Here is a 16,122-nt window from a genome sequence, read left to right as displayed (position 1 = left end):
TCCCACAAGGAGGTGCTCTATTTCATGTGGGACCTCACCTCCTTCTTGTGACTTGCCTCCTTCTTGCTATGGCTATGGTGGTTCCTCAAAAGCCTCGGCATTGAGATTTGGAAAATACACCCCCTTGGGCTCGTCTTCTGTATGCTTTAGCATCCTTTGGCTGCTCATCTGTAACTTTGCAGGAGGGTGGCTCCTTGTCCCCTTTTTCTAGACCCTTGAGTTGGCATCCGCAACATCTTTGTTGGCTCCTTCATTGGGTTCTTTAGGTCCTGATTGTCCTACCTTCCCATACTTATCTCAGTAATCCTGTTGCTCCAAATTGTCAATAAAATCAAGGTCCTCATTACCCTCCATCTTGTTGAAAGTGGGGTAGGCCACTTAGAATGTAGTGAATAAGAGTGCATGGTTGCCCTTCTCTTTTTCATTTATGCCACAACATAGCGGTAAAAATTACCATGCTAATTGGGTCATATGTGGAAGCCAATTGGGTAAAAATTACCATGCTAATTGGGTCATATGTGGAAGCCAATGGGTTAGCTTGTAAAGCTCTGACATATGTTGCCCGCATATCTGCTATGCTTTTTCCGTGAAATCTATGTCTCTACATGGTCTATTATAGCCTATTGCAATCGGCTTTGCAAACTAATCTGCATTGAGAATAATTAGCTCTACATCAGACTGCGCATGGATTCTTCAAGATCAAGTACCATGCATGGTAATGGGGTGGTGCACCTCGTTGATAGTAGATATCGGTTGGTTTCCAAACAGACATCCCCTTTAAAGATCATCATGTTCATCACCCACCAGGTGCATGTATTCTATTAGCACTCTCATGCAAAGTTTAGTGACCATGTGCAGGTTCAATGGTGGCTAATCCAAAAGACATATCCTTGATATATTAACATTAATGATACCTCTTGGAGGTCCAAATGGAGGTAATGAATGGGGCTATGGTGTTGTAGCATCGCCACCTATAGGATTAACTTAATTGTTCCTCTACGTTTACCTTGCCTTTGTTGGTCCTTTTAGGTACCAATTTTTGCTTTGGCTTGGCTTGTTTATGTATTGGCTTTGAGCATGACGAGTACTCTAGCTCCTATGATTTGTTGTTAGCCACCTTGTGTTGGCTTTATCTTAGGCATCCAGATCGAGCTTTGTCCTTGATAATATCTATGAGCCTTAAGAGAACGTTTTGTGGTTATCCATCCTTGGACAAGTAGATTTTTTCTTCATTTGGTGTTTCTCCCTCTCCTTGGGATCCATTCTAGCTTATCATATATGTTGTCCATGCGGGTTTAGTATACTAGCATTTGGGATCCACACCTATTATGGTTGCTTGAACTCGGTTTTTGGATAAGTATAGGGTATAACAACTGGAATAACTAAGACTTTTGGGTACACATACTTGTCAAATTTTACCCTTGGGTAGCGGGGCAAAGCAGAGACATCAGTTATTATTTGTTTTTATGTTTTTCATGTGGTTTATTTTTACTTTTGGCTGGCTTGGGTATCATAACCTTAGGTCTAGATTTTTTCTCATAGGCCCTTTCAATGAGGCTTAGAGTTTGCAGTTAATTGAACTTAGCAGTTCGATTGGACTTGTTTGTAATAGAGAGAGAAAAATTTGGATCTCCGAGGAGACTTGTCCTAGTTCTCCTTTGTCAAGAAGAACCTTCATGGTTCTCTGTTTGAATTTGATGGTTCTGGTCCTCGTCTCTCCAGTCAATGTTGCAGTCATGTTTGGCAATCCACCCTCTTTTGAGATGATTTCTTATGGCATAGCTTCTGCAGTGATGACAGAGATACTACCTTCCATGGGATAAGATTTAATGTGGAATTTAAGCTTTATAACACCTTCACATTCATTGTATAGTCCAAAACAATCTGCACTAAGGCCTTTGTAGGCTCAAGGACTGGTTTGCCTAACAAGATCCATGTCTCTCATCATAGGACATTAGGTTTCTTTTTGCTCCAATGTTTAGTAAAGCAAGTTTGGATATACCCTTGGTGGTGGTTGTAGGAAAGTCCAAGCAAAGCCTTATGGGCTTTACTTCTTCTCTATCGTCCTTATCTACAATAACCATGTGAACAGGTAGAATGCCTCTCCACTGTTTTAGCTTGCTCCTTGCAAGCATTGGCTTCTTGTCGATGTTGTTTTTTCTTTTCTACTTCCTTCTTTTTCATGTCCTTAGCTAGGTGGATGGCTTTAAGTTTCATAGGAGAGAGGTTCGTAGAAGTTTTTGAGTTTGCTCCCATTTTGAGGAATCCTTCCATTCGGCCTCCATTTAATGTTTCCAATCAGAGAGCTCCTCTTGGTAATCTCATAGATTTCTTTAAGCTCGAGTTTCCATTTGTTTTTCTTGAGGTTATAAAGCAGGACCAAGTCCCCTACCTTGAACCTCTTGGTCTTGATGTTCATATCAAACCATATTTTTCTTCTGTTCTTTTTAGTATACATGCTCACCAATGAGTCTCCTCTAGTTTTTTAAGTTCTACGAGTCATTCAAACAACTCATGGTTGGTCAATTTCATTTGTTAGGCTACCCTCAAAGTCAAGACCTTAGAGTCGGGAGCATGAATTCTACAGGGAGGACAATTGCACCTAATCAAAAGACCAAATTGTATGGTGTAGTCTTTATCGATGTTTTCTAGGTGGTTCGACATGCCAATAATGTTGATGAAAGTTTTTGTTCCTAGTGTATTCTCGAATCTTAAATTGTTTTCAAGAGCACTGCATAGAAGACCTTGTTTGTGCTTATCGATGTTTTCTAGGTGGTTCGACATGCCAATAATGTTGATGAAAGTTTTTGTTCCTAGTGTATTCTCGAATCTTAAATTGTTTTCAAGAGCACTGCATAGAAGACCTTGTTTGTGCTCTTAGCTTGTCCATTTATGTACGGATAATAAGGGGAAGACTTATGGTGGGGACATCCATAAATTCTTCTAACAGAAACTCCACCACATCATTTAAGAAATGAGTCCCTCAATCACTATGAGTTCCTCAGTCACTTATGATTTCTAGGAGACATCCAAACCTTGTTATGATATTCTCGTGGTTGGAGGAACTTGGTAGTCGTCCTGGCATCACCCTTGGTGATTGTGGCGGCCTTAGACTTAGCCCATCTGGTTATGTAGTCTATAGCCATGACGATATATCATGTTTGCGTGCTTTTTGCTGCATGGCTAAAGGGCCTGACAAAATCCATTCCCCGTTTAGAAAATAGCATGATAGACATGATTGGTTATAAGGGCATCCTATCTCTCTATTGGTGTATTGTGAATTGGTGGAGCTCGTCACATTTTATAGTGTATCCAAAGAGTGTCAGCCATTATAGAGGACTGTATGAGCGATGATTTCACTCCCAAAGTGTCCTCCCTTCAAGGATTCTTGCCTGAGCTTGTTCAAGAATATCAATGTACTTATACTCACACACCCATAATATATACTCATACTTACACACACTGAGTCTTAGGATATCATCTCTCCCTTTTTTATGAAGTTTCTCTGAGATAAGCATATAGGGGGATTGACTAATTATCTCTTCTATTTTTAAGGACATTAATTCCTCCAATGGGAATCCATAACTGAAGAATTGAGCAATTTCATAGCTCCATCTAGGCACCAAGATAATTTGGAATAGAGGAGCATAGGAAGATCATCCTCAACTTCCATTTGTTGGCTCTTCACTCAAGATTCTTGACATAAGAAACAACCACCTAATGATTTGCTTTGTGGTGCACGGTTTGTTCACTAGATAGAGTAAGGCTTGATGGTCAACATAAAATATAAACTTATTCACCAAAAGATAATGGGAAAAATTCTTCACATCATAAACCATCGACAAACCCTCTCTCTCTGTGGTAGTATAGTTCTCTGGATCATTTAGTTATCTAGTGGTGTAGCAAACTAGGAAATCCATGTTCTTTCTCCTCCTAGTTGAGTTAATATGCATCCTATGGTATAAGTTGATACATCAATGTGCACATAGAAGATAATATCCCATCTTGGTGCTCTCAAAATTAGAGCTGAGATCAAAGCTTGCTTTAGCTTATGGAATACTTCCTTTCATTCCTCTGTCTATACAAAATAGACCAACAAGGCATATAGAGGTTTGGCAATTTCAGCATACATGAATATGAAGATTCTTTGTGTCCCATAAACCTTTGGACAACATTTGGGCTCTCTGGTCTCTTCAGTTTCATAATAACTCTCATCTTTCCTTCATCGATTGTGATCCTATTTTTGGATGCCACGCACGTCCTAGGATTCTCCTATTATGCCTAGCCATGGATTTACAAATTTTTGGGTTCTATAGTATCTATATCTCAAATACTTGCTCGCAAATGAGGGATATGCTCTCTTCTCAACTTTGAGTTTACACAGAGGTCATCCATGAAGACCTTTAAGAATTTATGTAGAAAATCCTTGTAATCACAATGGCTAGAATCCATCCCTCTTGAGGGATGAGGCTCCCTTTCATAGTACTTACTTGCAAGCATCACATACAACTTGCACGATGCGGATTTAGTTCCAATGTAAAATTCTACTTCAAAACAATCAACAATTTTGCATAGAGAGTTGTTTATTGTTGGTGATGGTAGCTGGGGATGAGGTGAGGGGTAAGTGACCTAATGAGGTCCACAACTCGCAAGACAAAATGTTATGACTAGCCTTGACACAGAGAGTTGTTTTACCGTTAGTGATGGTAGCTATGGATGGTGTGAGGGGTAAGTGACCTTATGAAGTCCATAACTCTCAAGACAAAATGTTATGACTAGCCCTGATATCACCCAAGGCTGGCCATGTAGCTAGGTGGTCTGGGGGAAACTCTAGCTCTAGGCAAGTAGGTTCCACCATTGGTTTTGTTTCAACTAGCATGAACAATGATATGATTTCAACACTATCCAACTATGCAAATTTTATCCCAAGATTTTGTGGAAGAGTGTATATGGTTGTTAGAGCATGAATCCAATCCTCAGAGTTGTCAAGCTCCAAGAGAGCTTTATATTCTGGATCCTTATCTTTACCATCCAACATTTTATTAAAATCTATACATATAACAATCAAAGCGGTGTGAGCTTCTGTGTTTTACAAGCTTCATAGGCATTAATTGAATGGCCCAAATGGTTGTGTGAGACTTGTTGACAAGAATTCCTTGACTCATGAGGATCAATCTTCCCTATTTGCAGATTTATCTTCAAGGAAGTCGCATATGCATATATAGATGTGATTGGTATCCCAATCATGAACTAGACTTACCTCTCTCATGTAGGGCCAAGAATCATGGTGTATGATAACTCTCTTCTCTGGAAACCCATTACCATGAATGTGTGGTGAAAGCTTCATCCAAAGGTCTTAATCTTTGCATTATGAGGGCACCCAATGGTTTAGTTATGTTCCCATCGGCAAGCTTTTGACCACGAGGCTTTTACCTATGAGTAGTGGGCATACAAACAAACCTTGGTTATTATGCTAACACCAATACCACCATCCAAGACTGCAAAGAGATCGTTGTCCCTTTATACACATGATAGGTAACACGACATTCATTTTATTGTATTTCGGTGTATTCAAAGCAATCTATTCTTCTTAATAGGGAAGGACTGCTGAGTGTTGGTCATTTGCACTTTGCTAGGTGATGGATATTTATTGGGATCAAAGACTTGGTGGGTTTGAGTTTGATGCGCTATTAAATATTTTATTTTTGAGTTTTTTTTTAAATGGATTTCATGCTTCTAAGTCACCGATTCAACAATACATGAAACAAATATGAAAAATCATAATGCTTGAACTATTCCACTCTAATCTACCATAATGGAGCTCAATGCTTATGTTTTTGAAACGGATTCCACTCCTAATAACAATTTCTAGGCTATTCCTTCACTCAAAACAATGAAATCTAAGCCTCTTGGATTCCAATTTAATGCAAATCACCAATGAACTATGGTTTTGCCCTTTCAATAGATAAAAACTAGAATGCCCTAATACAACAAGCTTTAAATCAAAATCAAACATAACAACTAAACACATCTAATGACTCAAACTGTATGTTTTTTGAAGTGGACAACCGCAATATATTGAACTTCATGGTGGCTTAAGCAAGATCCTAATCAAGAGAATTAAGCATGATGAATGTAGATAAAGAGTAATTAGAGTTGAGCACACATGATTAATAAGAGCTTAGCATAATGACCATATAGAGGACAAAAAAAGACTTACAAATATTAATTAGATGACAATTTATTTATAGACTTGGTATAAAAATAATTAAAAATGATTAAAAGATAATCATATTCACCTAATCCAAAAGTTGCATAAAAAAGAGCACCCATTGCTTAGAATAGAATACAGCCTAAGATCCCTTTCACACAAACTATGGTTGTTCTAGAGGTGTGGTCGTGCCCAAAAACCTTGTGCCAATTCAAGCCTCTAGATCATAAAACCATATACCCAATGTCATATGTACATTATTTTGGTGTATTATTTCAACACCCTCCCTTAACAAAATATTCATGGCTACTATGATGTTAGCTCTAGTTACAGTTTACAATGTTGGTTATGATGGCTATCCAATTGCCCGTATGTCTTACTCATGGAGGTTTTTACAATGCTAGTTATGGTGATAGATGCTAGACATCTAGTTATGATTACATTTTACATTATGTGAAACTACCACTAGGCTTACGTCACGTCTTTAGACCATGCTCACACCACATCTTGTTGGGCTCATGTCATGTCTAGTAGACTCAATAATAATTGTACTTAATAACTACCATACTCTCTCAAAAGAAAAGATCAAGTACCGCATCCAATCACCACTTGAATAAAAGCTGTAGGAAAATTCACATGCTTGTTTGACGGAAAAGCATACCTTCATAAGACAAATACATTCGAATTTACGAACTTACGAACTACTGCACTTTCATTGATAGCTACTGGGGCATACGCTCCCTCCAAAGATAAGATCATGAAATACCAGTCATTCACTGTTTTGACAAAATTATTGGAGAATTCAAATTCAAAGAGTGATTGCACTTCCATTAATAGTTGTTGGCACATACATGCCCTCAAAAGATAAGAGATCATGAAGTACCAAAACTGGTCACCACTTGGGATAACAATTCTTGGAGAATTTGCAAGTCCACTAGAGTGACCGAAAAATATACCTTCATGAGGTAGAATATATCCAAACTTACAGATTGAGAAAATAATTGCAAGCTCATTAATACAACTAGTACTCTCATCTAGTCAAGACCACTCCATGAACACAACTCTCACCCAAATGCGGGATTCTACAAGCAAAAATTATGGTGAAATCTCCTCTCTCTACACAAGAATCCTTCTTCAAGAATGGTGGAAAAAAAACAAGGTTACAACAGCATAGCTGCAATAAGGCTTTCCCAAACAAGGGCCCTGTTGTAACGTCAGCCTCATGGATGGTCATCTTAAAAGGTCATCATGCCTTTTGTTTTACTTGCCGATAAATCTGGTTCATCCAATCAGCATATCCAGTCGATCCTGTGGTACGATCCTCTACAAGGCTATATAACACCAAAAACCCTTCCCTTGGCTGATCACCTTGTCTGACCACAAGGCACTGCTGGTGAAGAGCTGGGTTGCTGAGCCTTAATGATTTCAGTAAATTCATGAACCTCATTGACAAGTCATTGTCTTGCTGCAAAACAGCCACCTACACCCATTCAAAAGTATGATGTTTAGTAGAAATTTTGAACAAGACCAAAAACTGAGTTCACAGACTAGATTGCAATGTCACATCCTGATATTATATTATCGGTTTCTTTTTTCTCTTAAGTTTATAAATGGATCTGACAAACTAAGAGTAGACCCAAAAGACTGCATCACAAAAATACTTTAACAAGTGGAGAGAGAGAAAGAAAGAAAGTTCTATTAATGTCTACAAAAGACCAAAGTCTATGAGACCAAAAGCATTACAATGTGTCCAGAAGAGACTGAATCATGGAAAAAAACATAACTAGAAAAACCCAACTAGAGCTGAAAGATAAATAGCCATGTAAGTGCCCATGGTACAATGCTACAATGCGAGGGGATCAAAGTGGGTCCTCGACATCTATGACTATATAGAGGCTCTCCACGTGCACTGCCTATGGAGGGCACTCCTATATATCTTTGGAGGATCTCTTGGATCTGAAGCTGGTGGGTGGAGTATCTCTTTGAACCAGTGGGTCTCTGGGCATCTAGCTTGCTGCTCCTGGATTGCTATGTCTAGGGAGATGCCTGGGAGGGGGTGGCATGTGTGCAGTCAATGTGCGCTGCCTGATCCGCCGAGTAGAGGCATCTGGGTGAGAGCTCCCTTGTAGTTGTCGGTGGGGTCCTCCATTCTGCGTCGGATGAAAGGAACTCATGATACAGAGCTGTGAGGTATCTGGGGTCTACATCTGTGCCTCTGCATGGCTGATCTCTTGTGCCTCTCTGCATAGATGATCTCTCTAAAGCACAACTCCATCACGTAGAGTCTGGTATGGAAAATCAAATGACCTGAGACAATGGGCCAAATCCCCCCCCTGAAGAGGCAATGAAACCTCCCTCGAATCTCATACTACACTGCATCTGAAAAGATAGTGCTACTCTGCCTTGACCTCTAGTGAACAAAATTGGCAGATCCTGGCAATGCCCTCTGCTCTCCCGCTCTCCACCCTCATGCGATGTGATGAGACTTTGATCTGGATTCTGGTCGATCACATTCCTCATGGCATGTGACATGTGTTGGTAAAAATAGCCAGACTTTTGAATGCAGCCATCCTCTATAAGCCTCATAAAGTGCTCCCGGTAAAACTGCATCTTCGTAGAAGGCTGCAGTGGATCCAGCCATGTGACATGGGTCTCTAGTCTGAAGAGGTCGGCTAGGATAAGTCAGTTAATGTCCTGATGGGTGAGAGGTAATAGCAGTGCATCCAGATAGAGGCAAGCGATACATATGAATCCCATGCAAGAGGAATCACTATGTGACCCTACCCTAACCTGTCCCATCTCAGCTAGTCGCCTAGACGACTCCAATGCCAGCTGAGGGAGTCTATCTCAGTCTAAGGTGAAGATGTGTATATGAAGGTCACTGTCTGAGAGAGGCATAGTTGCATGCAACAGAAACACAATGAAAATGGATGATGTCTCTGCAACGAAATGGCTTGAAACTAGGAAATGGAAACAGCTTGGAAACGGAATGTCTTTAGCATTATTTAGTAGATGCAAATAGAAATGATGGAAAACGTTGAGGAGAAATAGAGGAGAAACTTGGGATAGATCGTATTATATATAGAGATAATTGAGGGGAAATCACCAAAGGGAAAATGTGGGAAAATTCTGGACTTTTGGCGAGGAAGCAGTCGTAAAGAGGGATCAACTACCAAGGGGGGCTGCTCCAAACTCTACAAAAATAATGTTATTTTATGAAATTGCTTTCACATGTGAGTCAAATTGCTCATTCTGTTGGGGCCGACTGCTGTCTAAGCCTTTAAAAGGCTGCTGACTGGGTCTAAGGCACTTGTATGCCCTCTTTAAGTATGGCCTATGATGACCACAAGCCCAAGGGCTGGCCTAAAGCCTTTTAATCCTTTTGCTAAGCATCTTCTACAAGCTTCCAATGCTTGGTGTGCTAGGGTAACCTACATGCTTGATTGTTCTCCAAGTGGGTTAAGTGATAGACACTAACACCTATGGCTTGGAATGACCTACATAGCTCGTGCTTGACATGTCCCTAGACTAGGGCTCACAATGGGGGCACGCATACAACAAAGGTTCCTAAAAAGGTAGTACCTCTGTATAAGTAAAGCACTGATGATGAGCCAATGTGTCACAGTGCACCTCAGTGCACGGGTGCATCTGACATTCCGTCCTACTTAGCTTGGCAATAGTTGCATGGCCTCCAAGAAGTTTGCCAATAACTCCGAGTACTCCAAATGGTTTTGTGAGTGCCTCGGTCTCTGAACTTTGTGTAGAATTGTCTGATTCTTTGACCGGAACCATCCTTCCACTTATGGAAAATCTGCTCAAGCTCGATGATTTCTAATTCGTCGACCACTTAAAGCTACAGCTTGTTGCTAATTCGGAACCTCTTGTAAGGATGGTCCTACATATGGAAACCATGAGACGTGGAAGACATCATGCATAGTCCAACTCTCTGGCAGCTTCAACTTCATGGAGACATCACTAGGCTTCTTTACACTAGTGAATGGGCCATACCTTCGAAAAGAGAGCTTGGGACAACACTTGCTCAATTGCTTTAATTGTTGCTTCATGATGCAGAGAAATACCCAATCTCCCTCCTTGTGGTTGGCACATTGACTTGTTGGCTTGCCTAGTGTATGCTTCTTGTGCTTTGGTTAGGCGCTCCTTTGCGGACTTCATAATCTCTGAGAATATCTTTGTGGTCTTGTTGACCTCCAATGATGGCGATACCATCCTTGTAAGAAGAGACGACATCTTTGTAAGAAGAGACGAGAAACAGCGACCAACTGTTGCCTCGTATGGAGTCCTGCCAATGCTAGATGAATGAGTGTCGTTGAGGATTACATGCACCAAAGGAAGCTACTGTGCCCATTTTGACTAGACAACAATAATTTAGTCCCAAAGTGATCAAACAATGCTCTCCAAAAATGAGAAGTAAACTTGGGATCTCTATCTGAAGTAATTGTCCACGGAATCAACATGTACAATGGTTAAACATTGTGTATTCCTGGTTTCCATAGCTACTGGAAGAGGACCTACGAAGTCCATGCTGATGACTTGAAAAGGTCCCTTGGGGATAGGCAAAGGTTATAGAAACCCAACTTGCCTCAAGTGTGGAACCTTCACTTTTTGGCAAATTTGACATGCCTGGACATACTCGTAGATATCTCTTCGCATCTTTGGCCAATAAAAGAATCGCTCTAACTTCTCCAAGTTAGTGTGTTTATACCTAACTTCACCAAGTTAGTGTTTAACTTCTCACGGTGCTTTTAGCTTTCGGGCATTTTTCTTTGTGGCAAAATTCGGTAACTTTTGGTCTTGAACCCCGAGGAGGACTCCATGGCAGCCAATCCATCGTCCCCGACCAAGGTTGTCATCCCTTGCCTCTCTTTTTCAGAAAAGGACCTCCGACTCCTTGCTTCGACAGTCGCTTCTAAAAAAGAGAAGTGCTATTGGGAGAGTGATGGAATCCCCCCCGCCCCCAAATCAGTTCTTGCTCGGACGGCTGGGATTCCATCCCTTCGTATCTGCATAGCCTCTCCGGAGTCAGTGCCTCATGCCATATCGCTTCCTTGCCTTCAGAGGAACCCTAAGTTGCACAGAGTTGAGTACTCTAGCCTCCCAGGCCAATGTTTCATCTGGCAACACATGGGACACCTCGCTAGAGCTTGCCCTCGCCGGCAGTCCAGAGTGGTCCTCCCCCTTGGCTTGTGTTCACATCCTCCTAGGGGAATAAGAGGGACATAGGTCCCCAAGTACTAGAGCACAAGGACTCAACCTTGGTTGAGCCCAATGCAGGAGAGTGGCGGACCGCCAGCCCAAGACGGAACCACTAGTTGCCTTCCCAGAGCAGAATAGCATAGGACACAGGAGGTACTCTTGTGTTAGAGAACTGTTAAGAGCATTTATCTCAGTAGCCACCCAACAGTGATGCCCCCCAATCTAAAGACCGTTACCTCATCGAGATCCTCTCCAAGCTCTTAGTTTCCTGAGAGGCTCTCTGACCCTGCATAGCATTTAGTGGGTCCAACCATGTAGTCTCCCTTCCACCCCCCCCCCCCCCCCAACAGCTGTTTGCTCCGACTCTCCCCCTTGCAGGTCCCTCGAAGTTGTTGGGTTTTATGCTGTGTATGCACCCAGGGGAGTGCTAGTGATCATCAGTAGGTTACTGGGGCACTTTTTACTTCAATTAGTGGAGGTTTTTTCTCCCAGTTTTAGCTTAGTTTCACTTATAATGGTTTATAAGTGATTTGGTCCACATGGCACACTTTATGGCCGGACCATGTGAACACAACTTTTAGGTCACATATTTTATGTGGCTATTGTACTTCATTTAATCAACACTCAATACATGTGCAGTCGTGTTCTCTCTCTCTGTCTCTCACGCCTCTTTGCTGAAGTACCTTCCAAACCCTAACCCTAACAGCTCATTCCCTACATTTGGTATCAGAGCAGGTTAGCCTAGCTGTCCGTACAGGCCATAGCCATCAGTTCGCCTGTTTTCAGTTAAGCTGCAGCCACTCAGTCAGTCGCCATCAACTGCCCGTACAGTTAGTCGCCTTCAGCTGCAGCCACGTACAGGCAGTCGCCTTCAGCCGTACACTCAGTACAGGCGCCTGTCCTGTTCAGTACTCTGCTCCGTACATTGGTCCACCAGCCTGCTCAGTTCGTCGCCTAGCCCTTCGCCATCAGCTGCACGCCCAGAACCTCCAGCTCCGTACAGTACTTGCAGGCGACCTGTTCTGTTCCGTACCCTGCAGCTGCTCCGTACACAGTCGCCTGTACAAACCAGTTCGCCACAAGCAGTCCGTGCAGGTTTGCCACTAGCTGCCTGTACAGGAGCGCCACCAACTGTTCGTACAGGCTCCTGTTGTGCTCCGTACACTGCTCTGTACAGCAGACAACAGGCAACCAGCACATGCTTGCGTGTACCTACAGCCGCCGTACAGTCGACCAGTACTCTGTTCTGGACAGTCTACTCCGTACAGTCGACCAGCTACTGTTCCGTACCTGCAAAGTCACATTTTGGTAAGCCTTACATGTTTTGAAATTCGGGCATTTTCTCTGTGAAAATTTTCTGGCAGATACAGGGAGGTTTTCTTGCAAAGAAATCTCTACAGGTCTTTTGCAAGGTTTTGGGTGCAGTAATTTTGGGCATTTTTTGGGCATTTTGACACTGTGTGAGCCATTTTCATTGCTCTACTCAGTCAGTGGTGCATTTTGTTGCACATTCAGAGGATTGAGAGTGCAGGCATATTTGGGTAAGCTGTATTCAGTGGAGTATAGTTGCTTTCAGGGTTGTTGCTTTTGGGTTTTTTGATACACAGGTACAAGATTGTGCATTGGCATAATGGCAAATCAACAGCAGAGTGATGTGTTCACGTACTTGTCTAAGGAAGATAAGTTGGATGACATGAATTACTCCTTGTGGAGTTTTATGCTGAGAAACGTGCTCGTGGCAAAAGGTCTTTGGGATTTTGTTAGTGGTGATGAACCACGTCCAGGTCCATTGGCTCCAGAGACTCCTCCCCAAGGGGGTGCTCGTGGAAGAGGACAACAGGCAAAGGCACCAGGTCAGCCACTCCCTGTTCAAAGAACAAATGCTCAGAAGACATGGGATGCCAGAGATGCACAAGCTTTATCACTTATTGCATTGTCAGTACAGAGGCCTATCATACCTCATATTCGTTCAGCTGGCTCTTCAAGGAATGCATGGGTGACTTTGGAGCAAATGTATGCTGCTCGTAATGAGGCACGGATCTCATTTTTGAAAAGAGAGCTGGAAAATCAGAAGATGCATGAAGGAGATGATATGTCTAGCCACTTGAACAAGCTGCACGATTTGAGAGAGCAACTCATCAATGTGGATGAGATTATTCCTGAGACAGCTTGTATCAACCATCTTAAACTCTTTTCCAAGATCCTACTTGGCTTTTCATACCTCTTTGAACCTCAGCATGAGGAATGCTGTTGAGCCCCTTAAGTATCAAGAACTTGTTGCTCTCTTGTTACAAGAAGAGCAAATCAGGAAGAACATGAATATGAACACAAGTGCTGAACAAGCATTTACAACAGGTCAAAAAGGGAAAGGCAAATCTCAGCCAAAGAGTTCATATCAGAATTCAGGTGATGGTGGTTCATCTCAGGACACCAAGAAAGGTGATGGACAGCCCAAGAAGAAGGGCAAATGCCATTACTGTAAGAAGCCAGGTCACTACATCACAGAGTGTAGGAAGAGGATTGCCAAAGAGAAGGCAAAGGAATCTGGGATGTCTGTAAATGATGCCTCTAAAGCTCCTCCGGAGACTGCTTCTTTTGTTGAAGACAGGGATTACTGTTTCTACACATGCAGTTATGATGCCTCTTGGTCTTCACAGGCACTCAGTGTGACTGAACATGCATGTACTTGGTATTTTGATAGTGGTGCTTCAAAGCATATTACATCTCGCAGGGATTTGTTTTGTAATGTATGCCCTGCCCCTGTTGGCAAAACTGTTCAGTGTGCCAATAATGCTTCATATCCAGTTCGTGGCATTGGGGAGATTCAACTCACAACCATTGATGGCTCTATTCTTCGCCTTACAGATGTCTTATATGTACCAGGGATAAAGAAGAATTTGTTGTCCATTTCTTCTTTAGCACAGTGTGGTATGCAAGTCCACTTTGATGATGACAAATGCATGGTCAGAGACAAAGCTAATGCTTTGACCTTGATGCTTATTGGTACATTATGTCATGGACTCTATCAGTTGGATGCATTTCAGACAGTGGATCAGTCTGCTTATAATGCATTCACTCTTACTCCAGCTATGGTTGATGCGGAGTTATGGCATGCTCGCATGGGGCATGTAAATTTTGGTAGTCTTATGCTTATGCAACGACATAACATGTTGACAAACCTACCTCTTATAAAGAAGTTTAAATTTCAGGATTGCAAGCCTATTAGCACTCCTATGGAGCCTGGGATGAAACTGTCACTACAGGATGACAGTATTTTATTTGATGCCACTACATATGCTCAGGCTGTTGGGTGCCTTATTTACTTGTGTACTACATGGCCAGATATTCAGTATGCCGTATCTCAGTTGAGCAGATTCATGCACAGCCCGCGATTGTCACATTGGCAAGCTGTGAAGCGTGTATTTCGGTATTTGCAGGGTACCTTGTCTCTTGGATTGCTTTATCCTGAGGGGAGTGACATGCAGTTATATGCTTACAGCGATTCAGATTGGGCTGGTGATTTTGATACCAGACATTCCACTAGTGGAAATTGTTTCTTTCTTGGCTCTTCATGTATTTCTTGGCTAAGCAAGAAACAGACCACAGTGGCCACTTCGTCTTGTGAGGCAGAGTACAGAGCAGCTTACACTACTACCGTTGAGTGTGTCTGGCTGTGTCGTCTCATGACTGATATGGATATTTCAGTGGAGGAGCCTACACCTATCTGTACTGATAGTCAGAGTGCCATTGCCGTGGCCTGGGGCACCTTTTTACTTCAGTTAGTGGAGGTTTTTTTCCCCCCAATTTTAGCTTAGTTTCACTTATAATGGTTTATAAGTGATTTGGTCCACATGGCACACTTTATGGCCGGACCATGTGAACACAACTTTTAGGTCACATATTTTATGTGGCTATTGTACTTCATTTAATCAACACTCAATACTTGTGCAGTCGTGTTCTCTCTCTCTGTCTCTCACGCCTCTTGCTGAAGTACCTTCCAAACCCTAACCCTAACAGCTCATTCCCTAGAGAAGTTGCCTCAGTTTGAGAAATTGGCCAATCCAAAACCTTACGTATTTTCTCAAGATGTATGCTCATCCCATCTTGAGAAATCTAATGTCCTAGATATATAAGCTTTCTTTTGAAAAAATCATGTGTTATATACTTGGCATACAACTTTTCCCGTCTCAAAATCCTCAAGATGATTTGGAGATGTTTGACGTGCTCCTCTAGAGTATGACTATATATCAAAATATCATCTAGAAACTAAATAATCTCTAAAGAGATCATTGATCATCTACTTGAGAGTAGCAAGAGCATTCGTAAGCCCAAAAGGTAACACAAGAAACTCGTAATGGCCATACCATGTGCAAAATCTTGTCTTAAAGATTTCTTTCTTAGCTATCAATATCTAGTGATAACCAGTACGAAGGGCAATCTTCTAAAAATAGGAAGCTCCTTGCAACCTATCAATCAAACCATCCACTCTGGGAAGGGGATATCTATTCTTGATCGTAACTTTATTCAACTTTTTATAGTTGACATACATTCTCCAACTTCCGTCCTCCTTGTGCTTCAGAAGTACCGCTACCCCCTAAGGAGAATTACGAATTTGTGTCATTCTGAGATATTCCGATACCTGTCAGGCAGTCTCATCCTCTTCCAGTTGGCTTTTCCTGTAAGGCGCAATGCTCACA

At 42.0% G+C, this 16,122-nt stretch overlaps 1 protein-coding gene across 1 annotated transcript in view; it reads right to left on the bottom strand.

Moving 5' to 3' along the window:
- Positions 1–7,015: 7,015 nt before the first annotated feature.
- Positions 7,016–16,122, bottom strand: part of LOC147621579 (protein transport protein SEC24 A-like) — a 38,459-nt gene continuing 29,352 nt past the window's right edge. Inside the window, exon 13 of the mRNA XM_086824372.1 lies at positions 7,016–7,691. Within this exon, the coding sequence (XP_086680498.1) occupies positions 7,458–7,691 (234 nt within the window). The 3' untranslated portion in view covers positions 7,016–7,457. The remainder of the gene's footprint in view (positions 7,692–16,122) is intronic.

Source organism: Cibotium barometz, chromosome 30 (assembly GCF_041138505.1).
Source record: "Cibotium barometz isolate CiBa-2024 chromosome 30, ASM4113850v1, whole genome shotgun sequence".
NCBI lineage: Eukaryota > Viridiplantae > Streptophyta > Polypodiopsida > Cyatheales > Cibotiaceae > Cibotium > Cibotium barometz.
Note: the sequence above shows the minus strand (reverse complement) of the source record. Positions and strands in the feature narration are given on the sequence as shown.